The 26,816-nt window shown below is 37.3% G+C and overlaps 2 protein-coding genes across 3 annotated transcripts in view; one reads left to right on the top strand and one right to left on the bottom strand.

Annotated features, from left to right (window-relative positions):
- ADNP (activity dependent neuroprotector homeobox) overlaps positions 1-21,790 on the top strand; it is a 30,651-nt gene extending 8,861 nt beyond the window's left edge. The window contains exons 4-8 of one of the 2 annotated variants that reach the window (XM_019470701.1): positions 732-777; positions 1,967-2,273; positions 13,914-14,026; positions 15,510-15,602; positions 17,572-21,790. In XM_019470701.1, the coding sequence (XP_019326246.1) occupies positions 739-777; positions 1,967-2,273; positions 13,914-14,026; positions 15,510-15,602; positions 17,572-20,712 (3,693 nt within the window). In that variant the 5' untranslated portion in view covers positions 732-738 and the 3' untranslated portion in view covers positions 20,713-21,790. The remainder of the gene's footprint in view (positions 1-731; positions 778-1,966; positions 2,274-13,913; positions 14,027-15,509; positions 15,603-17,571) is intronic. The other variant, XM_009274063.2, reaches the window with a different exon arrangement.
- Positions 21,791-26,443: 4,653 nt separating this feature from the next.
- Positions 26,444-26,816, bottom strand: part of BCAS4 (breast carcinoma amplified sequence 4) — a 33,706-nt gene continuing 33,333 nt past the window's right edge. The window contains exon 4 of the mRNA XM_009274086.1: positions 26,444-26,548. Coding sequence (XP_009272361.1) covers positions 26,444-26,548 — 105 coding nt within the window. The remainder of the gene's footprint in view (positions 26,549-26,816) is intronic.

The raw sequence follows: 26,816 nt of genomic DNA on the forward strand, positions 1-26,816 counted from the left end.
AAACAAAAAAACCCAAAAAAACAACAAATGAAAGAAAATATAACAATTAGTCCCGAAAGAGGTTTTTTAAAAATGACAGATTTTCAATGTCATTGCTTGCCTTGGGTGGGTGGGTGGGGGGAGAATGAATCATTTGCATGAAATATGATTTACTTTAACATGCTGTTGTTCTTGGAGTAGAATCAGGTTACTGATAAAATTATAAAGATAATGTACGTTTAAAAAGTTAATAAGTTAAGTTTGCTTTAGTAAACAACAGTAATGTAGTACTGGCACACAGCCGATAGAGAAATTAAAACTATTTTAAAGATTTACAGTGTCTGGGTTGCACTGATGATGTTGATCCTGGATTCTCATTGCTTTCTGATTTTAATGATAACTGTTACTGAGAAATATTTAATGCTTAAAAACAGGCTGTCTAGTAGAGAGCTATCCTGCACTTTTTAATGAAGTAATTTTTAGCATAATCTGAATTTTATGCACTAACTTGTTGCCAAACTGCATGCATTGTTTTGATTATGCTGTTTTACTCTGCTGCAGCCTTTCCCTTTTAGTATTATGGATATTAAGAAATTCGGGGTTGAATTACTGGAATGAAAACCATGGGATCGTGATACATACCTAACAAAGGCAATGGACTAGAGTAGTGGGTTTAAGTGTGTGGGGGTATATTACGTAGGGAAAAGGAACAGCTTTTAGAATAAGGGTTTGAAACGTTGCTTTTTCTGTAGGAAAAAGATGGAGTATTGCATGCTGGGAACAAGTGCTTTCCATAAGGTAGCTAAATTTTAAAAGTACATTTGTTTCATTTTGTTTTAGGCTTTGCTTAAGTATTCTAATCTAGTAATTTTGTCCTTTCTGCAGTTTTCATTTTGGTTAGACCTCTGCAAAACTCTTCCAAACAAAAATTCAAAAACAAACAAAAAAACCCAAACCTGGGCCACAACTGCAGTTTGACATTTCTGAAATGTTGCTCAATGTGTACAGAAGAGTATTTAAAGGATATTAGTAATAGTATAAATTCTTTCTGTGGTCTGTTTTGTTTTCCATGATTTCAAAATTGCAGATATTAACACCAGTAAATTTAAAGATGTGAATGTGTTGGATGACTACAGAGAAATGACCGAAAGTAAAACAATTTGTTAAAGGTAGTCTTCATTGACACCTCTTTAAAAACAAACCAACCAACCAACCAAAACCTAAACAAGACAACAAAACCAAAAAGCCCCACTCATCAGGAATGCTGTTGGCAGAAACTCCAAGTAAATAGTCACATTCTTTTTTCCTTTGTTCTTGTGAATAGCAAGACATAACATACTTGGAGGAAGTTTGAGTAGATGAGTCAGGACTCATTTCATTAACTGCAGTTAAATGTTTTGGCCAGGTTTCCCGAGGAAACAAAGCTTATACAATTTTTCACATTGTGGCTTGTCTCCTAACCGCCCCCCTCCTCCCAGCCAAGAAAAAAGTTGGCTATTTTCAACCAAATTTGGTAGAGATGGAGGTCTGAAAAGATAAATAAGCACCTTTAAGCTTCGTTAAATGTAGATCTCCAGTACTAGAAGAAACTAAGGTTTGAACGTTCACAAGTTTCTTTCACAACTCTCCTATCAGCCTGTTCCTTCAATTGGATGAAGCAATGCCAAGCAGCTGCTAAAAACTCTGTGGGAGGAGTTGTAAGGGGGAGGGGAAAGAAATCATACTGCTTAGGCCCGGGATTTTAGGGGGTTGACTTTACCTGTGCGCCAACTGCAGAGGTGCCAGATAGGAGTTGTGCCTGGAGCTGAACATAGCAACTTGCCTGTCGTTATCTAATATGGAGCTAGCAGAGGGTTATGGAGGAGAGAGAAGAAGCAGTAAATTATCTTGGCATAGTATTTGAAGTATTCAGCTCCAAATGAGAGTTGTTGGTGCCTGACTGAGTGCATGTATAGTATATTATTCCATGGATACGATATTATTACAGGTACAGCAGCAGCTCATGATGCCCCGTAAAGCTTTTCTTTCCCAGAAAGAAAAGCAGGCTCGTGCCAGGGAAAGGGATATGTTAAAAAAGAGGAGGAGGCGACAAGACTATCTCAAAAGAAGCGTGGAGCCGCAGAAAAATGCAGAAACAATAAAATGGCACAGGGATGATGAGAAGAGGAGAGAAAATGAGCAAGTTAAGGACAAAGATATCAAGAAGCGGTGGAGACAGGATGAGAGAGAACGACGAAAGAATGTGGACGCTATGAATTGGCGCAGGGAAGATGAGAAGAGGGAAAATGAGCGAGGTAAGGACCAAGAAGGCCAAGAATCAGCAAAGAAAGGATGAGGAGGAGCGGGGTAAAGAGCGACGAAAGGACGGACCTTTTGAAGCAGCAGAGGGATGATGAGGGGGAGAGGGGAAAAGAGAGAGTAAGAACAGGTCCATTTTATAAGCATGTGCAGAAATAACAGAAAATATTAGTATCTTTTAGTTTCAAATTTATAGGAAATCTGCTTTAACGAATTGTAGTTCTTGCAGAGCTAATTATTTTAATAAGACAAGATTGATCTGAGTATAGAGGTATACAAACTCAGAAAGTCACAATGGGATAGAAAAGGCTGGGTTTACACGTTGCTTATGAAATTGTCTGTTTTGCACACATGCTCACACCTAATACTTTCTTCAACAGTACAGTTGGTAATACTGTGTTTCAGATCACCAAAAAGTTCAGGTTTTCTCAGTCTTCATAATATGTGTAAAAGACAGCATTAGGAAAGGAAGGGTCAACCAAACGTGCTCATAAGAGAAGGTAAACCTGATGTTTTATTTTATTCTTTTTAATGATGTGCCCAAGAAGATAGCTGTAATTGCATCCCCAGTTTTATTCCGAGGTAAATTATTTGACAAAAGTCGTATGGAAGTGTAGATTTCACAGAGTGCTTTTAAGAAGCAGTCAGTTCAAGAGATGCACGTTTCTGTGTCATTAGATCTAAGGTGTTGGCATCAAATCCGTTGGCATCACATTGGATTTGATAAATTCAGCCAACACCTTGGCATCAAATCTGAAAAACTGACAAACAGCAGATGTTTACATTACAGTAGGAAGACCCCTTCTAAAGTTGCATTTTTATTAACTGTTATACAGGACTTTTTAATCTGGAGTTATAATTTTTTTTTTTTTTTTTTTGCAGTAGCCCTAAAACATTAGTTGTAGGCTTATGAACTGGCAGTGGATTTATACTGGATGAGTCTCTAGGCCTTTGGAAGTCCTTCTACTCCGATTTAGAAATGTGAGCCCTGAGAGTAAAAGGGGTGGTGCTTTACAAACATGATGGTAGTTTGCTCCCATCTTCACAGCTGGGGATGTTGCAGCCCTTCTGTGGAAGACAGGGCTTCTTTGCCTGCAGGGTGTTCACAGTAAACACTGGGGGAAGGGGCTGTCACACTTAATCTTTGGTGAAATAGTGCCTCTTCTAAACAGTAGTAAAGAACTGGCTATCTGGAAATGAGAAACGGATTCAGTTGTCCACATCTTTTGGATTTTCTGTATTTAACATATGTTTGTTTCAGGAATAAAGATCTACACTTCCCAACCCCCCGCCCCCCGCCAAAGTGTTTTGGCACCTCTGTTTTGACTGATCGTTATGATGAGGCAGCCTGGAAGGACATAGCCACAATAATAAAGAGAAGAGTTGTGTAATTAATAAGACTGCTAACTCCTATGTGGCTGTGTACTGAATGTGGCTGAGTAATTTTATTATTCAACAAAACCAAAATGGTCAACATACTAAATGTGCATAAAGCTTTTATTTTTAGTGCTGATCCTTTCAACTGAGACAAAAAATAAACTTACAGGGGAAGGGTGAGGGGTAAATGTTGCTTATTATGAGTAACTTTATGTATTTCATCGTGAGAGGAAAATGCTCTCAAAATGAGTTACCAGCTTTCTACCCCTATGTTCCTGTGAGGTTTTCATTGTAGGCCTGGGAATCATCAGCTAGTAAAATAAATTGTATGTCAAGAAAATTGATAAATGCATGTAAAAAAAAAAAGTCTGCTTCCAGGAGCCTCGTTTTTATTTCTGTAACTTTTTTCTCTCTTCTTCATTCCTAATTTTCACTCAATACTCACTAGGAAAGTTTAATTTTGTAGTTTTCCTTTTTTTGATTGACTGCCTCTTCTAACTGTTCTCAGCTCTGTGAACTAAGATAAACTTAGAACTACGTTCATAAAATTTCCAAAGGAAATAAATGGAATAGCCAGATACTAACTGTCCAATTATTCCTCTAGTATCACTGGCAATGTTGACATCATACTTTTCTTGTATGTCAAAAAAAAAAAAAAAGAAGAAAGTATTAAAAAAAAAATCATGTATTCCACTGTCTTGGTTCCCCCAGTGGACAGGTACTTCAGAAGAATCAGTGGCCATTGTAAAGAGCACTAGGATACCTAGCCTACTCGTACAGGTTTGAGATGCCTGAATAAGAATAAAATGCACTAGGGACTAGGGGTTTTTTGTTTATAGCTTTAGGGGATTCTGTAACTGTTATTTTACTTGCCATTTCACAGTGATGCTCTTTACAAACCTTGTTGAGTGAAGACATCTTCCTCAATGAAATGTTTAGGGGCACCTACAATTCTGTGCTTGCTGGTCATGGAAGGCTTGCCTAAGGGTACAAGCTGCCAGTGTGGCAGTAAGGAAATGGTGTAATTTTCAGTTAAGCATAAAGAGAAGAAAACCTAGAGTAGGTTTTCTAGAAAACCTAGACTGGTGCTGTCTGGGTTCCTTTACACAGCAAGATTTTCCTCCATATTATTTCTTCAGGTCTTTAAATTATTTCTGGATGAAACCCACCATTTTACTAACAAGACTGTGACATTAGAAATATATTACACTTGCTGCTTCTTAGAACTGTAACAGAGCTCAAACATGAAACTAGCATAGTAATATGGAATATTTGCTGAAGATTTTAGTTGAGAGAAAAAGGCTGTCTTGTTCTGAAACTGATGCATCTTTCCCAGAATCAGAATAGCATTGTTACCTTGTGGGTGCTTTGAAGCTGTACACTACAAGATCCTCCATTTCATTGTTCTAGATAAAGTTGGCAGAGCTGGAACAGTCTAACAGCTGTTACCTGGTGGTATCAAAGGTAGCAGGCTGCAAAGCGGCTCTTCTGATGAGGTCCAAAATACAAAAGACCCACTGGAGAATTAAGATTTTAGTTATGCTAAAATAGAAACAGCTTTTGGGGTCTAAAGACAGGTGGAAGCTTTCTCTTTTTTTATCACCTCTGATAATTTGACTGATACGTTTTTTTTGCTGTTTTTCCCTCTTGTGTTCCTTATCCGCTCTCTCTGGGGTGCATACCTTCCTGTAAGGTCATAGTTCTCAAGTTGTGAATACAGTGTGTTGTGTATGAGATCAGTATGTCCCTCATAAGGGAGGACTGTTTGCACTGAGAAAAATATGTAGCGTAAGAAAATGTTAACTGTTGCAATATAGAACTCTAAAACAGGCATGCAGTATTGTATTTTACATGAATTAATTTTCCAAATAATTGCACAGTAATCTTTTTTTAACTCATCTTTTGACTCAGTTTTCTAGGTGGTTCCAGTCCCTTGGTAACTGATGCGTTAAAGGGCTGAACTGCATGACCGTGTTAACTTGAAGTGCTTGAAGCTGGTACAGTGAGGATAGTTTATTTTTATTAAATGCTAAAAGTGGTTTAAAGATCACTTAGAGTAACATAACAAGAGGATGTGTCAGACTTCACATTCTGGATGTTTTTAGAATACTGACTGCAGTTGTTTCCATCTGGAAATTGAAGTGCTAGTAAGAGTAGCAAGTTGGTGAAGAGGTAGTCTGGAGTTGAAAGTCACCGCAAGTCTATCTAAATGCTAAAATCTGTTTTAAAAAAAGAGATATGTTGAAGAATTTGGGGTTTTTTGAAACTTCTCTGTGACTGTGCGGTGGTTAATTTTTGGGCCAGACCTTGTTTCCTTTCTGCTTTTTTGTCATGCCATAAAAATCAGAAGTCTTGATTTCCTGTGTCTTAGGATATTTGTTAAGTACCTGAAACTAAGCAGAAATTTTCTCTAGTAATGGGTTTGTCCCTCCTGTTCACTTGAATTATGTTTTTTCCTGAATATTGTTCACACTGGTGCTCCTGAGAGCATTTCAAGGTGTTACACAATTTTTTCACCTACTAGTATTCTCTTTTACCAACTGTGGCTAACAAGGTTAGAAGGTTGAGTAGAGAGAAAAAGCCTGTTGCTGTGAAGCAATACTAACCTTGAAGTGAGATCCCTTTTTTATTACAGCAGTGAACCTGAGTTCTTTGAAAACACTGAAGAAGCCTTTGATTTTAAACAAATGAGGCACAATGTTGTTGCCTCTTTTGGCCTGCAGTTTTAGTTGCTTCCTAAAATTTGGACATAATTATTAGTTTAAGTCAATCAGCCTATATTATGTCCTGGCCCATTCCTATTTCAGGACGTGGTTCTATTGAGTGAACTGAACTGCTGGTTCCTGTAGATTTCTCAAGCTTCAGAAGTCTTTGTAGTCATTTGATGCCCTAATTTTGAGGTTATAAGATGCACATCAGAACTGCACCTGAGATTAAATTCTTCCTCCCTGGGACTCTTGTAGCCTGTTAAAAGCCAAAGGCAGTGCTTCAGTTCTCCCAAGCACAATACCATGTACACACTGAGTTCTGTGAAGTCTCTTAACTGTTGCTCCTCTGCTTACCTTGCAAATACTCCTTGCTTTTTCACAAAACCTTCCCTCCTGCCCCCCCTTCAGATTTTTGGATGAAGATCTGAGAGTACTTCGTTCAGGCCTTTTTGTTAACGCCTGTGCACTAGCTAGGAGACTTGTCTTAGCTTTTTGTTCATGCTTTGCATAGTGGCTGTTACCCATAGCAGTGAAATAGTACTGCATGAAGTTTGTCTAAAATAGGTCTTTGCCATCTCCAAAATGTGACTATGAAATGAAAACTGAAGTACAGTGTTTCTAATTTAGTAATGATATTTTGCTCTTTTATAGCTTGTCTTTTCTGCTTACATTCGGCTACTGAATTATTCTAGGAATCAGTACCTGGCTGTGGACTAGACTTTTATGCTAGGTACTGCATAAATACAGAGCAAAAGAAGGTTCCAAATATTTCTTACACAGTTAGTCTGCTTATTTTACCGTTGTTTTATGACTGGTAGGGTCAGACATTTTGTGTACAAGCACACTAAAGATGAGGGAGATCTTATTAAATCAGTCTAATCTTTCAGAATTTCTTATAACTAGGTTAGTAATCCATTTTCTTAGCCACCTGAAGATACTACCTGGATATTTCTAGTAAGGACATCGTTGGTTTTGTTTTTAAGTAATCATTTATTCTCTCCACCCAGCACTTTAGTGTAGATTGATGTGTAATTCAACTTACGAACAAGGGCTTCCCACTGTATTTGTGGGTGGGACCCAAGTCTAGAAGTAGGAAACAAAAGGGCAGACACAAACTTAATTCTTACTATGTTTGTTGAATCATGAACTTCAAAATAACTGGTGGACTTAGAGGCAGATCTCATTATTCCTGTTACTTAATGAGGATAAAAAATGCTCAGGTTTCTCTGTAGAATTATTTTTGCTGAACATGTATGTGATCATCTTGACATTTTTCTGTGAATGTGTGTAGAGATGCACATTCCCTTACAAAGAAAAGTTCTATAATGTATTAAATATCTAGGACTTGTGCAGGAATGAATAGGATAGAGTAGAACCATACAGGAAAATAATAAAAATTAGTTATGCCTTGGCTACTATAAGACAGAATACATGGAAATATAGGATGTCTTGCTAACTAGAATCCTGGGCTGGAATTGTCATTGATGGAATGGTATCATGTCAGGATAAATGAATTCCTCCTTTATTTAAAAAAAAAAAAAATAATGCTGCTGAGCTTCTTTTGAAAGCTACTTTGAGATCTCAGAGAGAAGTTCTGTATTGAGCCTATAATATTAGGTAAGTAGCACTTCTTTAACCATCAGGAATTGGTAACTGATAGATGTGTAAAGCTTGAGCTGCTTGTGCCTAGTGAAAAGGCTTGTGCCTTTTATTGGTCTTCACTGAAGTGCAGAGTATTTAAAACTGTTCACTTTTTGGCATTTCAGTAGAAAAACAGGAGAAACGGCATTAAACTAAACTATTTTACAGAAGGATCAGTTGATCTGTGACCCTTTATTATGGGCATCCTTCCCTGTTGGGGATGCTGGATGTAGCAATAGCTTCAGTGCCAGATTAAAGCAGTAGTGGGTTTTGTCACTACTGGATGCTGCATTCCGTAGTATTGTGTTCTGTTAAAATAACTACTTGGATCTAAGCTTCAGAGCAGTAAGAAGAAGCCCCGACAGTGAAGAAGAGATGTTCCAGGTGTCCTCTCTTAAACATCAACTTTTGGTCAGGTAAAGGATACCTCATTTCAAGACTAGCATTAATGTCTAAATGATGATTTGAGACGCTTAATCTCAACTGTTTCAATGTCCACGTTCAAGGATGTGCCAGCAGTGTGTTGTGTATATTGCAATTACAATTTGAGGTACTTGCTGTAAGTAGAAATGAATGGAGATGCTAAAAGCTCTTTTTGTAGTCACAAACCATAATAAATATCAGACTGTATCTGGCTCTCCACTAATTATGATTAAATGGTCAAGAAACTTCCTAAATAAAATGAACAGTATTTGCTTAAGGATGAGTTTTTAGTTAAGATTAGGTGAGTTGGATCAGCTATCAAGCAGAATTTGCAAACTTAAGATTGATCTTCAGTTTTCAGATGCGAAGATCTAATTATATCCTCTAGTATGATGTGTTGTGATAGGAAGATCTTGATAATTTCTTGTCTTTACGACTTGACTGTGAGGCAGGCGAAAGGGCAGAGGCAAGAAGATGCTGCAGATAGAACAGAGATCTTGTTTTCAGGCAGGCCTAAATAATTTGCTTTCTTTATCACTTGGGTTTATATATATCGTGGTATATTTGGCATGTCTAGGTATATTGGACACAGTAATTAAGAGAAAGCATTTGATTCTTTTGGTGAAGTAGTTGTTAGTGGTGGTTTGTACTAAAATAAAATATTTGTTAATAAGTGTTATTTTGAGACTTGTGGCTGACTTTCAAGTTTACAAGTGATTATTGCCTAAAGACAAACTCTGTACTGACTCTTGCTTTGTCATGAGAAAAAAAAAATGGTTTCTTTACAAGCAAAATGAGGGTATTCTTTAAGTGGGGACTTTGGTTTTAAAGAAGACAGCACAGCTTGCTAGAAGATTTAAAATGTAATGTTTTCAGGCACTGATGTTTCTACAGTTGATATTAAGAACTTGGGTTATTCTGGAATAAAATTACTAGGACATTATCTCCTTGGATTTGAAGTTCACTTGAAAATTTTCATTCAAATTCTGAACATACTTGACTATGCTGCTTCATATAATTTTTGATGAAAAAATTGAGCATACAGGTAGCTACAAAGAAGCTACTGAAAGCACTACTGAACCAATGGAATACAGCAAGAGCAACACTTACTCAGTTGCCTTTAGAGAAAGGAATTAGTGGAGCCATGATTAATTTCTTGGCTACATTAATATTTTTCACTCTGGCTCTATGAACTGCAGCAGCAAGAACTTTTAATAAATGGATGTTCTTGACTTGTAAAAAAAAAAAAAGATTATGCTGTGCTTTCAAAGCAAACTTGTGCTACTTTATTGTAACTTAGTGTTCAGAGTCATACTTCCCAAGTCTGTTTAGGGAGGAGAGGGAATAGAATGTTTAAGGAAGCATATTTTCTTTACAATTTGTGATCTGTGTTTAAGGATATAAATCCACTCTGTGCACTATGTGGTATTTTTTGTTTTCCTATTAATGCAGTTCTAGTATCACACAAGTCAGATCTGGTTTAAGTCATGAAAAATGTGACAGTGGCTCAGCTTTGAAAGCTATTTTGTAGTGACTGGCCTAGGAGAAGAAAGCTGCAGGTTGGAGTTGCTTTTTCCATCTGGAAATGTTAAACTTCCCTTACTATTTCAACTACAGATCAAAAATAGAGAAAATGCTACTACTTGGAAGTTGCAAATACGACACAACTTTACTAAACCATTTGCATTAATCAATAGGCTGGTTAGGAGTTGAAATTGTTAGGCAACAGCATTTTTTCCCATTAGTCTTCACCATCTTTTAAACTAATTTGTTACTAATAATTCACAAAATTGGCATTGCTGATCCTCAGCCCTGTTGTTAAATATTGTCAATTACTATTCAACTCTTTAAAATGGACCTGGCTCAACTTTAAGCTATATTAGATGTTGTTTTTACAATTGAAGAAAAATTGCAACCTTCAAATAATATTTTTAGTCAAGGAGATTTTAGTTCTATTTGTTGAAGTAACTAAACTAATTATAATATTGCTGTGAAATATGTAAATGTACTCTTTGTGGTCTTAATTTTTTTAATACAACAGTTTCTCAGTACAAATTCCTGTTTGCAAGGTAAATATCCACTACTATTTTCAAAAGCTTTTCCACCATTTATGTGCTTATATGTTGTCATAAATGGTATTATTTTTATTTTACTTCATCCAAAAGCATGTTAAGTAATAGTACAAATAACAGGATATAGTCTCTGCCCAGAGGTGCTTAGCCAGTAAACTGATACCACAGTATGGGCAAGGACGGGTAGAAAAGCAGGGCAGAACCTGGCATGTTCTGTAGTTACTTAATCAAAGCGTCATGCCCAGTACAGAGTTAGAAAATCTTATGTACATTGAAAGTGTTAAACTTCTCTTCAATGTGTACCTTTAGAAATAGCTCTTAATATAAGAATGAGGAAGAGCACGCGTGGATAAATTCAGAATTTGATCAGAAAATCTGATAAAGGAACTGTAAGCTCGAATGCAGATTTTGATAAAATAACCGATTTGCCTGAGTCAGTTTTCAAAGTAACAAGAAGCTACAAACTCAGATTCAAACCTTACTTCCTAGTCCTTTATGAGGATTAAAAATAATTCACTGGGCAGGAGTGAGTAGCATTCTGAAAGGATGACATGAATCACTCCAAGTACTTGAACGATCACATTCACTCTTGCATAGAGAGGGAGAACGTCTTAGGCCTGGATATTGTTTGTAATTGCAGATGAAATATTTGATTATACGAGAGTACAGATGAGAATGGATACAGCATTAAAAAAGAGCAGTTCATGATTTCCCATACAAAGTCATTAGAGGCTTTAGAGGGAGGAACTGTGGAGAGAGAGTGGTTTACTGCCATGATCTGTTTAATCCTTGCCTTCTCGGAGATGGCAAAGCATGCCTTTAGAAGTGCTCTTCACAGCTTGATTAGGGTTCATATTATGAGACTTTTAAGTGAATCCACCTATAAGGTATTTCACTAGAATGCTCATTCTTCATCTTTCTAAAGTGGGTTTGAGTTTCCCTAAAATGAAAGGTGCCAGATAAGATATAGAACATAGCTACTTTTCATATGAACTTCATTCTAAATTTTTTCCAATTCTAATCCTTTTCACTGAGACTAGAGTTAGCTGAAACACCTCTACAGTCACGTAAATCAATATACTTGCATTTAGAGTTTTGTATGTGAAGAAATCAAGATGTTGATTATACTAAATTCTCTTAACAAGTGTTACTTGGAGGAAATTAATACAGAACATTGAAATACTTTTTTTCTGGCCTATGTTGTTTGAAAATTGCTATCATTAGTCACTTTGCATGATGTGTTTAAATAACTTCATTATTGCAAATACTATAACTGAGTAATTTGGAAACCCTGAGATTTACAGACAAGGTCTAAACGTGGTTTTTTTCCTTTGGTTTCCTAGTTTTCATATAGGGGTGTTAAAATGTATTTGCTGCTTTCTGGTAATCTGTGACTGTGGACAGATACAAGTACCAAACCCTTAATGATCAGAGTTGCTTTGGTACTTCTGAAAATTTTCCCGTAGATCTTTATCTAAACTTAAGCTGTTTCCACTTAGTTTCTAATTTATAGTTGTGATATGAATCCTAAATGTCACAATAGCTTTCTGCTCTTACCCAGGAGCTATTTCTGAATTCATTGAATTTGAAGAGACTAGAGCCTAGCAACACGTGCTAGCAGCACTACTCGTAGATTGTGAAACTGATTGAGGTGGTCTGTATTAGCACTGTTACATGCAGAACTTTTCAGTTTTGTTTATTTCTGAAACTAAACAGTGTTGTTGGTGGGAATCATGGAATAGTAAGTTGTTAGTGACTGTCTTAAAGCATTACCTAGTAAAAGTTGGTAGGAGTATGAAAATGAAAAGGCTAGCGTGTAAACAGACAAGTAATACTTTAAGGAGTATGCAAGATAGGGCATATAGAAGGGTTGGTTTTGATCACAGACACTCAGTTGTTGTAGTCACAGCCCATATCCTTTGTACTTTGAGAAAGTTTCTTAGTAAGCTCTTAGTGGCTTAGCAATTGCCCTTGATCTCATGATAAAGGGAGAATTTTTGTCTAACTCAAATGTTTAGTGGCTGCAAACTTCTGTTAACTCTGCATTCTAGGCTTCTGCTTGAAAGTGTTAAAAAATACTTCCAAGCTTCTAGCAAAAAAAGGAGTCCATTTTTAGTTGATGTAGGTAGTCTTTGGCCTTACAGTGGATTAATTTGTTGATATGAATCAAACCTTTTATTGTTCAAACAAATCAACATTTCTGAATTGGCTCACAGAAATATTAATGATCAAAAATGCAGCTTTCATACTCTGGGGTGATACTCTTTATGCAACAGGCATTGGACCATTAAAGCCTAGGGAACAAGATAACAACTCTGACACTTTCTTGCTATTTAAGAAGCTTCCTCCCCTTTTCTTTGAGAAAAGCCTACCTTTTTATTGCTGGCTCCACCCCCTCGCACTTCCAAAATAACTGTACATTGTCAGGGACTTTCACGTTTCTGCCATTTTGCACCTTCTTAAAGTGTAGATGACTTGTTGATGATGGTTCTATAGCTGAGCAAGCGCTTACCGTAAGGATAGCAGCACGCAGCCTGAGAACTCCTGTATACACAAAATAAGACTAGTTATTAGTGTTTGGAAGAAATCTTAGTGGTAATGGTTGAATCTGGGAATCCACATATCTTAAAATTTTAGTCTTTCTTTTAGCTGGACAGCCCCAGTCATTAACAGTTAGTTTAACTGGAATTAGCTATCTCTGTGTGGGGAGCTGACAGGGAGGATTGTCTTGTAGGCTGAAAATATCCAGCTACGCTTAGAGGTGTTAAGCCATCTCTTGTACTTTTTCCAGTGATTTATATCTCTGAAGGGCTCTAACCAAGCTTTCAGGTCCCATCTTAATAAAAGAAGAATGTATGCTAAACACCTTGTCAGCCATTTAAAGCTATAAATACAGTAAATGGAGGAAACAGTATTAATTTCTTATCCTACCTACAGCTGAATGCAAAAAGCATCTTTCTCGCTGAAGAGATACTATTAAATCTATTACAAGACTGACACAAACCTTGGAAGCTCAACTTACCAATTTTCAAATCAGTTAGGATACATAATGCACAAAAGATAAATTGAGTTTTTAAGTATGTCAGCATAGGGGGTAAATTTCATGTAAATACAAACACTTTAAAAAAAAAAAAGTTATTTCCAGATGCAGCTGATTACTCCTGCAATAGTTGTTACATCAGTTGTTGTTTTTTTAAGTGCTCTCTTAAGTTTGTCAATATCTAGCTTTATGGCCAGCCTCATTTAAGAACAAATCAGACAGAAAATGTGGTAGTTTCTTAGGTAATGGTACAGCTCTGATACTGAGTTATATGGGTAAAATGAGACAGAAAATTACTAATAATTGAAAGTGCAGCGCTTTATCAGACAAAACACATTTGACTTAAACCTTTTCTCTTACTTTCTTTTTCAATAGAAACTATGTTCCAACTTCCTGTCAACAACCTTGGCAGTTTAAGAAAGGCCCGGAAAACTGTGAAAAAAATACTTAGTGACATTGGTTTGGAATACTGTAAAGAACATATAGAAGTAAGTATGATACCTCCCAAGTGTTGTAGTTAGAGTCAAAATGCTCCAGAGTTAGTGGGACTGTGAGGTCTTTGGTGTATGACATTTTTTTTTTTTTTTTTAGACCTGTTTCACAAAATGTTAAATTTTTACTGTGAATTTTGAAGGAATCCCCTATATCCTGTTCCCACACCATACTCCTCTGTTCTCATCAGCTTCCGAGAATGATTCTGAGATTCCATTTGAGCCTTGTTGTTCAGGCGTTGCTACCCCTGCATTGCTTTTTAAGTTCTACACAAAGTGGGACTTAATTAATAACTTGAGCTAAAACTGTACCTGTAAACACTTTTTAGAAAGTTTAGTGGAGACAAGATACGCTTCAGGCTATATGTGATGACTTGATATGTATTGAAGGTAGGTTGTCTTTTGTTTATGTTGGATTCTTAAAAATAGCATTTGCTAACTGAACATTTAGGCATGAAGCAAGAACTCGGTGCGGTATAGGATGTTCTTGGGGGACAGAAGATGGTTCTGAGGTTTTCATGAAGTGTTTGTCAGTGCTAACAGTAGGTCATCAAGTTGAAGAATCACTTTTGTACCTGTGTCAGTTCCTAGAAGGGAAGGGTATTTGTGCTACTCGTCTGGACAAACTTCGTAACTGTCGTCTCAAAAGTGCAGTTTTCTCTCCTGAACACTAACTTCTGTACTGTCAATTCCCATGCTTTAACTCTTCAGAGTACTCGGCAAATTATGACCTGTTTGCTTTGGCTTTTCTGTTAGTGTCTCTTAAAAGAGCATTTAAGTGAGATGTGTAAGAGGAAGAAATGCCAGTCCTTCCTGCTTGGAAAATTTGTGGAGCAAGTATAATTTTTAAGGGGAAAATTCTGAACTGGGACAATGTTACTTTCCGTATTTGTTTCAGTGGAAATACTGTTTTCGAGTCCTTATGCGCTGCTGATTTATATGCCAAAGATGAAATGCCAAAGTACTGCATAAGATTATTTTTTTAATACGAATTGGGCTGCTTGGACATCATACACATAGTCAAACTTTTAAAACTTTTATCTGAATTCTTGTGTGAAATTAAAGTAATAAAAAAACCCCAAACCGAATCAAACAAACAACACCCACCCCTACCCCCCAAAAAAACCCAAACAAACATCAGAGTTACGGTAAAGCATCTATATGGTCTTAAATGTTTAGCACTAGCCCGGGAATACTTTTCTCTGTGACTGCTTTTGAAAACGGGGCAGGTATGTAATTACAGTCTTGGGTTGATTAGGAGGATGAGTATGGAAAATAGTTCTTCAGGTGTTTTATGATACTGAGACTATTCACAACTCTTCACCTCCAAAGAGGTGCATCTTAAATACCCACACTTCCTTGAATTTCTGTCTACTATTTGCCAGCAGCACTTGAGAGGACTGCATGGGTGCTTACAAGAGTTGCAGTTGGTCTTTGGTTTTGATTCTCTGTACTCTCTTCCCATCTTCCCCTTCTCCAGGATTTTAAGCAGTTTGAACCTAATGACTTTTATTTGAAAAACACTACATGGGAAGATGTAGGATTGTGGGACCCATCGCTTACAAAAAATCAGGTTGGTAATAGTTTATGTTGACACATCTGCTTCTGAAGATGGTTCATACTAAACGGCATTTCACAAATATGCCAAGAGCTTTTCCTGCAGTTTTACCCATTGCTCCTCATTTGTTGTCAGTTTAAGGGACAGCAAAAAGCTGCGCTTTTTTTTTTTCTTTTAAAAGTAATAATCCTGGTCTTTATCTTAGTAGTATGGATAGCCAAATACTGGAGAACTGATTGGCCAAGAAATCTTACTCACCCTTTGACAACTGCGTATTAAAAGCCCATCTGTTTTCAAGCTTAGCACAATTTGACCATCCTTTCGGTCAACAGATCAACAATTTTATACAGCTCGTGATACGTTTTTTACCTTTCCTTTAAATGTTTCATTATCTGTTTTCATCATTTCGGAAAAAGTGTAAATGACCACATCTAACTGCTGCTCTCTCCACTATTGTTGTAGCTCGTTAGCTGTCTGCCACATCTGAAGATTCTTATAATCTGACTATGTCCAAGGTTTGGTTTAGGCATGTATAGTTCTACACAGCAGAATGAAGTGACACTGGAAGGTCTTACTGTTTAGATGTTTCCGAGCCAGTAATAAAGGAAGTTTGAATTGAGCTAGAAGTGGAGGGAGGAAATAATACTTGATTCTGATTAAACACATTTAAGGCAAGTCGTGTGCACTGCAGTAGCCCTGCCGATGGTACAATATAGAGTAATGCCAGCACTGGCAGAACAGTGTGAAGGTGAGAAATCTCTCTACAAAATAAGTCCTCTTTTAGCATCTGAAAGATCAGGTATTGCTCTTGCAGGAAGTGGGAACCTGTATTATGATGGATTCCTAGTGTAGTGTTAATCTAAAAATGTCCCTTTATTACCGTGTTCCATAAAATACACTGATGATGTCCTTTTCTCTAGTTAATTCCAGAATAAAAATTGTAATATAAGAGGAGACAGCTTTGTTTAGTTTGGTTTGTTGTATCTTGTCTCCAGCCTACCAGAGGTCTGAGGCTTCAGAAGGTGGACATACATTCCTACTTACTTACGCAGAGGGAGAGTACAACTCTCCAGCTACTTCAAATGATCTGTGTGTAGCTTGATGCACAAGACTTGTTTTGACACTCATGATGAATGTTTGTAACTATTTGAATTTCATGTCTTATCTCATCTGAAACGCCAGGTTGCTTGTGGCTATCTCCTAAGGCCAATGTAACTTTAGTTTCTGTTACAACAGTTGACAAGAACTGCATCAGCAACGTGTTAAATGCAACAAAGATAAAAGGGTGCAGGGAAACTGCAAGTGTGGAATTTTCAAATACCTTTTTTTTTCTGATTCAAGATTGTTTTAAAAATCAGGTTTGTGCTTTGATCAGAAGGAAAAGGCTCGGTGGCTTTAAGGGCTTGTGTAGCCTTCGTATATGACTTGGTAAGCTTAAACCCATTTGTTCACCAAAAATCAGTTTTGAAGAGCATCTCTTATATAAAAGTTTGTAATGGATTAAGACACTGAAGTAGCTAAAGTTATATACCCGTCTTATAGCTGTAAATGTTTGGCAGATTTTGATGGGAAGTAATTCGTCTTCTGGATACAGTACTCAAACGATCATGCTTGCCTTTTCCCCCTGGAATTGAGCTTATGGTGAACTTTTTCATGCAGCTCAGCTGCAGGGAATGAGGCTTTTTTTTGACTGGCGGAGAAAGATGCTTATGATTTAGCCTTGCATGCTGAGTTGATGGTTAAACTCTTGAGGGACCTCTAAATTGGCACTCGCCACATCACATGTCTGTTCAGATGATAAACTTTAGGGCCTGATCTGCAGGCCAAAAATTGGAGAGGAGAAATTAATCTAAAGGTTTGAGACTGTTGCAGTGGGTCTTGAGACTATTATTTAGAAACGTTGTTGTTTAGAGAAGATCATGGATGTTGTTTTTCTAAAAACTGCTTTTCAATATTTAGTTTCTGCTTTGTTCTTTGTTTTAAGGACTATCGGACAAAGCCCTTTTGCTGCAGTGCATGTCCATTTTCCTCGAAGTTCTTTTCAGCGTACAAAAGCCACTTCCGGAATGTTCATAGTGAAGACTTTGAAAATAGGATTCTCCTTAATTGTCCTTACTGTACTTTCAATGCGGACAAAAAGACTTTGGAAACGCACATTAAAATATTTCATGCTCCAAATGCCAATACACCAAGTGGAGGCATCAGCACTTTTAAAGATAAAAACAAACATGATAGCCTTAAACCTAAGCAGGCTGACAGTGTAGAACAAGCTGTTTATTACTGTAAGAAGTGCACTTACCGAGATCCTCTGTATGAAATAGTTAGAAAGCACATTTACAGGGAACATTTTCAGCATGTTGCTGCTCCTTACGTAGCGAAGGGAGGTGAAAAGTCACTCAATGGTGCAGTTCCGTTAAGTTCCAGTACCCGAGAGGAGGGTAGTATTCACTGCAAAAGATGCCTTTTTATGCCGAAATCATACGAAGCTTTAGTACAGCATGTTATCGAAGACCACGAACGTATAGGATATCAGGTAACAGCAATGATAGGTCACACTAATGTAGTGGTTCCAAGATCTAAACCTTTGATGCTAATAGCTCCAAAACCACAGGATAAAAAGCCTATGGGACTCCCTCAGAGGATGGGTCCCCTTTCCCCTGGAAGCGTTCGATCTCTTTCGTCACAACAGATGATGAACAGACTCACTATACCAAAGCCTACGTTAAATTCCGCAGGAGTGAATATGATGTCAAATGTTCACCTACAACAAAACAATTACGGAGTCAAATCAGTACCACCAAGTTATGTCGGTCAGCCAGGGGGACGACTCAACTTAAGTGGTAATGCACCAGTTTCTATTCCACAACAATCGCAAACAATGAAACAGTTTTCAGCGAGTGGAAATGGAAGGCCTTACGCTCTTGGAGGGGAACAGAGATCACAGGCCTCGGCAAGATACTCTCTTCAGTCTGCCAATTCATCTTCTCTTTCATCAGCTCAGTTGAAACAGACGTCATTATCTCAGTCACAGGCAGCTTCAAGAGTATTAGGTCAGTCTGGCTCGAAATCTCCTGTAGCTGCTACAGGTCCTTCCGCTGTCAATACATCATCCACACAGAAGTGGAAAATCTGTACAATCTGTAATGAGCTGTTTCCTGAAAATGTGTATAGTGTCCACTTTGAAAAGGAGCACAAGGCTGAAAAGGTGCCTGCGGTAGCTAACTATATAATGAAAATACACAATTTCACTAGCAAATGTCTATACTGTAATCGCTATTTACCCACTGATACATTGCTTAATCATATGTTAATACATGGTCTGTCTTGTCCGTATTGCCGTTCAACCTTCAATGATGTTGAAAAGATGGCTGCTCATATGCGAATGGTTCACGTTGATGAAGAAATGGGACCTAAAACTGATTCCACTCTAACCTTTGATTTGACATTGCAGCAGGGTAGTCACACGAATATACATCTTCTTGTAACCACCTACAACCTGAGAGATGCTCCTGCTGAATCTGTAGCTTACCATGCTCAAAATACTCCCCCGGTTCCTCCAAAACCACAGCCGAAAATCCAGGAGAAGTCGGATGTACCTGTAAAAAGTTCTCCACAAGCAGCAGTTCCCTACAAAAAAGATGTGGGGAAAACTCTCTGTCCTCTGTGCTTTTCAATCCTAAAAGGACCCATCTCTGATGCACTTGCACATCATCTACGGGAGAGGCATCAAGTAATTCAGACAGTTCATCCGGTTGAGAAAAAGCTAACCTACAAATGCATTCATTGCCTTGGTGTATATACTAGTAACATGACTGCCTCAACTATAACGCTGCACCTTGTTCACTGCAGAGGTGTTGGGAAGACTCAGAATGGCCAGGACAAAGGTACTTCGTCATCTCGGCTAAGTCAGTCTCCAGCTGTAGCACCTGTAAAACGTACTTACGAACACATGGAATTCTCGCTAATGAAGAAAAGGAAAATGGATGATGATGACTCCCCCTCTGCCTTTGAGGAGAAGCCTGAAGAACCTGTAGTTCTAGCATTGGACCCCAAGGGTCATGAAGATGATTCCTATGAAGCCAGGAAAACATTTCTTACAAAATATTTTAATAAGCAACCATATCCCACTAGGAGAGAGATTGAAAAGCTGGCTGCCAGTTTGTGGCTATGGAAATCTGATATTGCATCTCATTTTAGCAACAAAAGGAAGAAATGTGTTAGAGATTGTGAAAAATACAAACCTGGTGTGCTGCTTGGTTTCAATATGAAAGAGTTAAACAAGGTTAAACATGAAATGGATTTTGATGCTGAATGGCTGTTTGAAAACCACGATGAAAAGAATTCCAGAGTCAATGTTAGTAAGACTGTCGATAAAAAAATAAACTTAGAAAAAGACAATGAAAGTTCCTCAGACAGCTATGAAAATATAGAAGAGGAATACAACGAAAGCGGTAGTCCATTTGGTCAGCGTATTTCTGACATTGGTGGGAAAACCTCTTCTGATAGCATAGTGGAGAACCCAGAAGACAGCATATCCAAGGAAATCATTGAAGAAAATACATTACAGTCTCCAGAGAAGTCTGATCAAAAACAAGAGGAAAGCTCTAAATATGAAGAGATTATTTCTGCTGAAGAACCAGCAAAACTAGTAGGTGACATTTCAGATAGCGAAGGTGATCAGGATGATCAGGAAGATGCTGTTGAATGGAAAGATGGAGCTTCACAGTCTGAAAGTGGGCCTGGTTCTCAGCAGGTTTCTGATTTTGAAGATAATACATCAGAAGTTAAACCAGAAGTGTGGACAGATGAATCCTCCCAAAGTGAAGATGCTGGTAGCAGTAAACCGACTGTTGAGACAAAAGGGGGTGGATCTGAAAGTGACGAAGAACAGTCAAAGTGGAAGAATCGTTCCTATGGAAAAGTAGAAGAGTTTTGGTCTAAGGACCAGTCGCAATGGAAAAATGCATCAGAGATTGAGGAGAGCTTGTCAAATCAGCAGATGGAATGGCAGAATAGCACAATTGACAGTGAGGATGGAGATCAGTTTGACAGCGTGACTGATGGAGTAGCAGAACCAATGCATAGCAGCTTAACTGGTGTGGAGCTGAGTAGCCAGCAAGCATAAGCTGCTCGATTCAGAGGTGTCAGTAATATGATCCGATCTACAACTGTCTAAACACTTTCATTTCAGTATGACTGCTAAGCTTAAATTCTAACTGGTACTGCCTTTCGAGTGCTAGGTCATGGCGTGTGGTGGTTGTGGCCACTATTATTCCAGTGGTTATTTAAGGATGCTGTTGGCTAATCTTGCTTGAGAATACCTGCTGGGATGAGCACAGTAACTTAATGTGAAAACGGCTAAGCTGGTGGCTCCAGAATGCACACAGAGAAAAGCAGAGGTTTATTTTATCTGCATTTTCAACATTTATTTCACTCTTGTACATGTTCAGTTGTATGTCTTTTTAAACATTACCCTTTTTCACATGGTAGTGTAGGGCCAACCATACAAGCTACCAGTTCAACATGTATAGTAGACTATGGGGAAATTGATTTTTTTCATGTATCATTCTGAATAGTTGAAATGTATATTTGTACAGTCTTTTAGACCTATTCAAGTGAAGCTTATGAAATTGTTCTTGTGTACCCATCATAGATTTGTTTCTCTTTTTTAGTGTTGCCCTGCTGTGTAATAAATGCTGTATCTAGTTTACCTAGCAAAAGCTTGAAACTGCTATAGTATGAATTTTGACAAACTTAGTTTTTGCACATAACCTTGTACAATCTCAAAACAGAGGCCAGCGACATAAAAAAATATATCTGGACTCTATTGTATTTTAGAATTTTCTTGTTCTGAGTATCCTTGACATTACAACTGATGACAAACGTATTTCAGAGCCATTTTCTGAAATCTTTTAAGCTAAAAAAGAAAAATCACATGCAAGAAACAAATTTGCAGCTACTAATTTTGACACCTTTTAGATCTGTATAAAAGTGTATTGTGTTGAAACAGCACACTGAAACAAAAGTGCTGTGTTTTGAATATTTAGTTTTATCTTTAGTTAACACCAACAAGGTGTTGTATTCATTTATACCATCTAATATATGACACACTGTTGTAGTATGTATAATTTTGTGATCTTTATTTCCCTTTGTATTCTTCATTTAAGCATCTAAATAAATTGCTGTATTGTGCTTAATGTAAATATTTGCTTTATTACATGCAAGTGCTACATTCCTGTTCGGTAAATCCCACCTTGCTACATTCATTCCTTCCCCCCCAGGTGCTCCACAGCTCTGCTGGGGCACATCTGTATAGTCCTTTCTTACTGAATAGACGGATCTCCTTCAAGGATATTGCAAATCCTACAGAACTAACTTTGGCTGAATTTCTCTTTACTATTTAGCATTCTAGAACACTAATTTATAAATAGGATTGTAGAGATTTGCTTGTTCTGCATCACTTGCATTTTTCATCCCTTTGTACTTACATGAATGGATATCACTTTCACATATTAAAAAGTTCTCTAGAACTACGTCTTGAGGGTAAATGCACTACATATTGAGGGTAAATGATAGTGGGAGCATGCCTTGCAAGCTCCGGACTTGTTTTGGCTTTGAAGAAAAAGTAATTAGAACACTAATTTATAAATAGGATTGTAGAGATTTGCTTGTTCTGCATCACTTGCATTTTTCATCCCTTTGTACTTACATGAATGGATATCACTTTCACATATTAAAAAGTTCTCTAGAACTACGTCTTGAGGGTAAATGCACTACATATTGAGGGTAAATGATAGTGGGAGCATGCCTTGCAAGCTCCGGACTTGTTTTGGCTTTGAAGAAGAAGTAATCTGAATACTAAAAAAAAAGTTTGTTAAAATTTGTGATTGGCTTGGTCAAACCAGTCCTGCATTTTGGCAAGCGTGCAGTACAACAGACAGCTGCATAACCAAAACCTCATCGAGAGAATAATTTACTGAAGGGAATCTAATTGTGATGAGAACAAAACTATTCTTAATTAGAGCGATGAGTTTGATTTAGGCGTATGTCTAATAAATATCAAGAGTACCTACTTTTTGATACTTTACAAGACCTAAATTGACCTGTGAAATTTTCATTAATGTTATAAAGGAGGAAATAGTTCTGTGCTCTTCAACATTTTAAACAGCAAAACCATTCAACAGAGATCTTGAGAAAACATTTGGATATCTCTATAGCAGTCTTGGGTAGGTATAAACTGTACTTTCCACTAGTATAACAAACAAGCCACTATATAAGCCAAAGGTGAGAATATGTGTATGCTCTCATGTTCTGCAACTAACTTGTGCTGCTGATGCTCTTTGGAATGAGCATTTCTGGGTTTTGTTGAACTAATTATGTGTGCGAAGTGATGACTGAAAACAGTTGCCTTTAGATGAAGATGGTTTAGATTTGTCTTGTTCTTCCTTTCCCCCTTCACAGAAGGGACACATACTTTCGTTCTGCTTTTTTAACTGAGAGGAGTGGAAGTTGGAATGGCTCCCAGTTATGCACTCAAGTGGTAGAAGATACATTTTAAGAACAATACAGGAAAAATACTTTTGACGTTTACATCAGCAAAAGTTTCTCTGCCTTAAAAGAAGACTGGAGCCTCAACTCATTTTGTTAGCAGGCTTTCCGAACTATTTCATTGAAAATAACTTTTCAGTAAATCGGCTGAGAGTTTGTTAACTACCACTTATAGATGTCAGTGGGTTGGTAATCTTTTTCCCAACAAATCCAGGCACTCGAAGTCCTAAAAAGGTTATTCCTTGCTAAGAAAACTTGGTTATGTTCCTTTCTCCCTCTGTAGGCTGCTCTATTTCACATGAGGCTGCTGTCTGAAAACTTAAGATATTTTAGAGTTTGTTTTGTGTCATTTCATCTAGGCTTTAAGGGATTTTTCAAATACATTTTTTAAAGACTTTAAAAAAAAACCCAACAGTTTAATGGTAGTACAACAACCCTTATCTGTTAAGCAATGAAATAAAAGATTGGGTAGCATCTTGTGAATCTGCATCATATTTGTCTCAATATCTGGCAAGGTTAATTTAATATTAGTGAACTCTACTTAAAGTCAAATTTCCAAATTCTGAGCTCTTGTTTGTAGTCAGTGAATACTAAGACTATGAAATCTAAACTCTAGAAATGCTTCATTTGCCAGAAAATTCCATGATAGGAAATACCATTTTATATAACGATTAAATTAAAGGTCTTGCACAAAAATAGTCTGTCTTACCAGGAATATCAAGAAGGATTGGGGGTGGCTATTCTAAGTTTTGGCATAAACTTTCTAGCATTTCAAGTTACTCTTCAAATCTGGATTTTAGCCTAGGCAAGAATTCCTTTCCAGATTTGAGGCTAACCACACATTTTTGAGGAATTCAAAAAGCAGAAGAGGTAAATGGCCCAATAAAACTGGAGGAACCTTAAACCCAGTTTGTGTAATCTTAACTTACCGCACGATTATAACTGTATGAGATGGAAGTTAGCCAATTTTTACATACATTACTGAAATTCAGTAGCAGAATTCTAGAAACATGCCAGCTGTGCTTGCAGAGTAGACAGCTCAAGCTGACACTTATATTCTTCTGCTGTCTTCCGTGGGAGACCTTGAAAACACCAGTCTGTCCAGGCTTTGACCAGCACAACAGAGCAGAAAGACCATTAAGCCTCTTCTCTAAAGAATTTGTTTCAGCCAGTTTACCTGAATTGCAGCAAAGCGAAGTGTGTTTTCCATCTTAAATACGCTATCTGAAATCTAAAGGTTGTAACAGTTGAGAATGAAGTAGGAGGTTATTAGCATACACATTGTTTCTAGACACAAGACAGCTTTGTACAACAAAAACTCTTTCAGAGCTGGCATGACCTGTAATTTGACTTTTGATGAATACCTGAGAGTGGCAAGGACAGTCTGAGATTGTTAAGGGTAGTTGCATTTTATATGACACTTTTATTTCTATGGGTGTTCATATGGGCTTGTAATAACTGTTATTTTGAAGCATTGTTCATTGCGCTGACCTGCAGCTGAGATGCAGTGGCTCAACAAGTACGCTTTTCCTCCTTCTTTTAGTACACTCCTCTCCTTCCACGCCCCCCCCACTCCTTGAAGCATAGTTACAGCCAATAAGCTTTCCTCCAAACTAAACAGTTATTTTCCAGCAAGGACGGACAGACAGCTTTTGCTAAACTCCTAGTTTTCTATCCTGTGCATCGGACACTAAAGTCACACTTGGTCTCAGCATTTTCCTTTGGGTACTGTGACTTAACCCTTTATCTACACTAGGATTTCTACTCAATCAAAACCTTTTACTACACGATGATGCAGAAATATCTGCACTGAAGTTTTATTTCAACAAGCTCTTAATCTTACTGAAAGTTCAAGTGACATTTAATGCTGCCATCCTCTGTTCAGCAGTAACATTTCTGCAGCAAGAACTTGCCAATTAATATTTGACCCTTTGACATGTATTTTCAAGACAGAAACCTGAATATTCACCCAGTATTTTTATAGGAAAATTCTATCAATCATTCTTGCCACCAAGAAATTAGTAGGTTTCAAATATCCACTAATACAGTAAACAGTTTACCATTATGTAGTTCATATATTTCATACACTGCTATGGTATTAAAACAAGTTTATTTCAATTTTTATCAGAACCAAAAGATTTGAGGAATATGTTGTGTGTACTGTCTCTTCATTTCTGTTAATAAAGAAGCTGATATTTGGATAAACAGGTTGGTATAACGAAGAGTATTTTGTTCCTTTCATAACTAACTGGCCTCTCTGTAATACCAGCTCCTTCGTAATCCATTAGAATAACCTGCATTGCAGGGGCAGAGACATTGACTAGGTCTGTCTTCTGTTGCTTTATATTTTAATTCAAATTTATCTTTCATCAGCCCCACTAATAAATATGAAAAGGTTGAGTTCATTTATTTCTGCATCAGAAAAGCATTGGTCTCCATGGTTACTCAAAGCCATGTAGCTTTACTTTCCCCATAAGCTTTTTCCCCCCCCTTACAGAATTTGCATTGGGTCCTCCATCTTGAGTTTTTCCACAGATATTTTTTAAACGAGCATTTATTTCTGTTTCTCTGTATTGTGCTGTATGCAAAGCCAATCATCTGAAAAGTATATAACCTTCTCTTCCTAACGTTCCTTATTCAGAGAATTGCGTGGTTTTTGTTTCCCTAGACCTATTTTGCAGTCAAAAAAAAAAAAAGCTACAGTTGCAGAGATGAACTATGCTACTCCTGGTCCTGGCTAAATAGCATCTGCATTACAAAATTGCACATCCAAAGGTCCATAACAGAAAGTTTATTTATACCATTCAAATTATATTACACAACAGCTTTTAAAACCCTATTCCTAGTTTGAAAGAGAGTGCTGGAAGCTTCGGCCATGTGCAGTTTATTGAATTTTAAAATTTTGACATTGACTTCATGTTCTCTTGTAAAATCTGAACATTTGTGCAATTGTGAAGCTGGCAGTATTAGCACATTACTTGACAGTTTTAACATGCTATACTAGAGCACTCTTCAACATTCTGATCATTTTAAGTATAAAAATGTGAAGGTAAACAAAGTGAGGTTTTGTACATGTTTTTCATTGATTTAGGAAGCTTATCAAGTAAGTGCAAACTACTGCGATCAAATCTTGGAATAAATGTTCCAGCCTCCATACAGCTACAATATGATCAGAAATTTTTAGCTTCCCTTAGAGATGCCAGCCAAAGATCTGAAATGTAACAGTTGCTTCTTCCTAATGCCATAAAGTATGTACTGCAAGAATAAACCCAGGCAGCCTTTCCTAAAAACCTTTTGGTAGTCAAAAATTAATTATTTTGATACTTAGTACCTACATAGCTCATAGGAAAAAAGTCTTCAGTTCGGTAGAGTTTTGGCAGGTCATAGGAGCGTGCTGCTGATAGAGGATGTCTCTGAAACAAGAACAGGACAGAAATTAATCTTATTGTTAAAGAACAGGAAATAATACTTTAAGGAGTTGACCGTGTAAAAGAGACATGGGGGTGGGGAGAGGAATCGGCGTCCCAGAACTGAAGTTACTTTCCAATACAAGATAATTGGCTCTGTAAACAATGCTGAAAATGTGAAGTTGTTTGTTTTCACACCTGATTCTACAGACTTTGCAATCATCTTAGCTGGATTAATATTGAACAGATAAAATTAGAGTAGAACACAGGGGAA

This window comes from Aptenodytes forsteri, unplaced genomic scaffold (assembly GCF_000699145.1).
Source record: "Aptenodytes forsteri isolate BGI_AS27 unplaced genomic scaffold, ASM69914v1 Scaffold159, whole genome shotgun sequence".
Lineage (NCBI taxonomy): Eukaryota > Metazoa > Chordata > Aves > Sphenisciformes > Spheniscidae > Aptenodytes > Aptenodytes forsteri.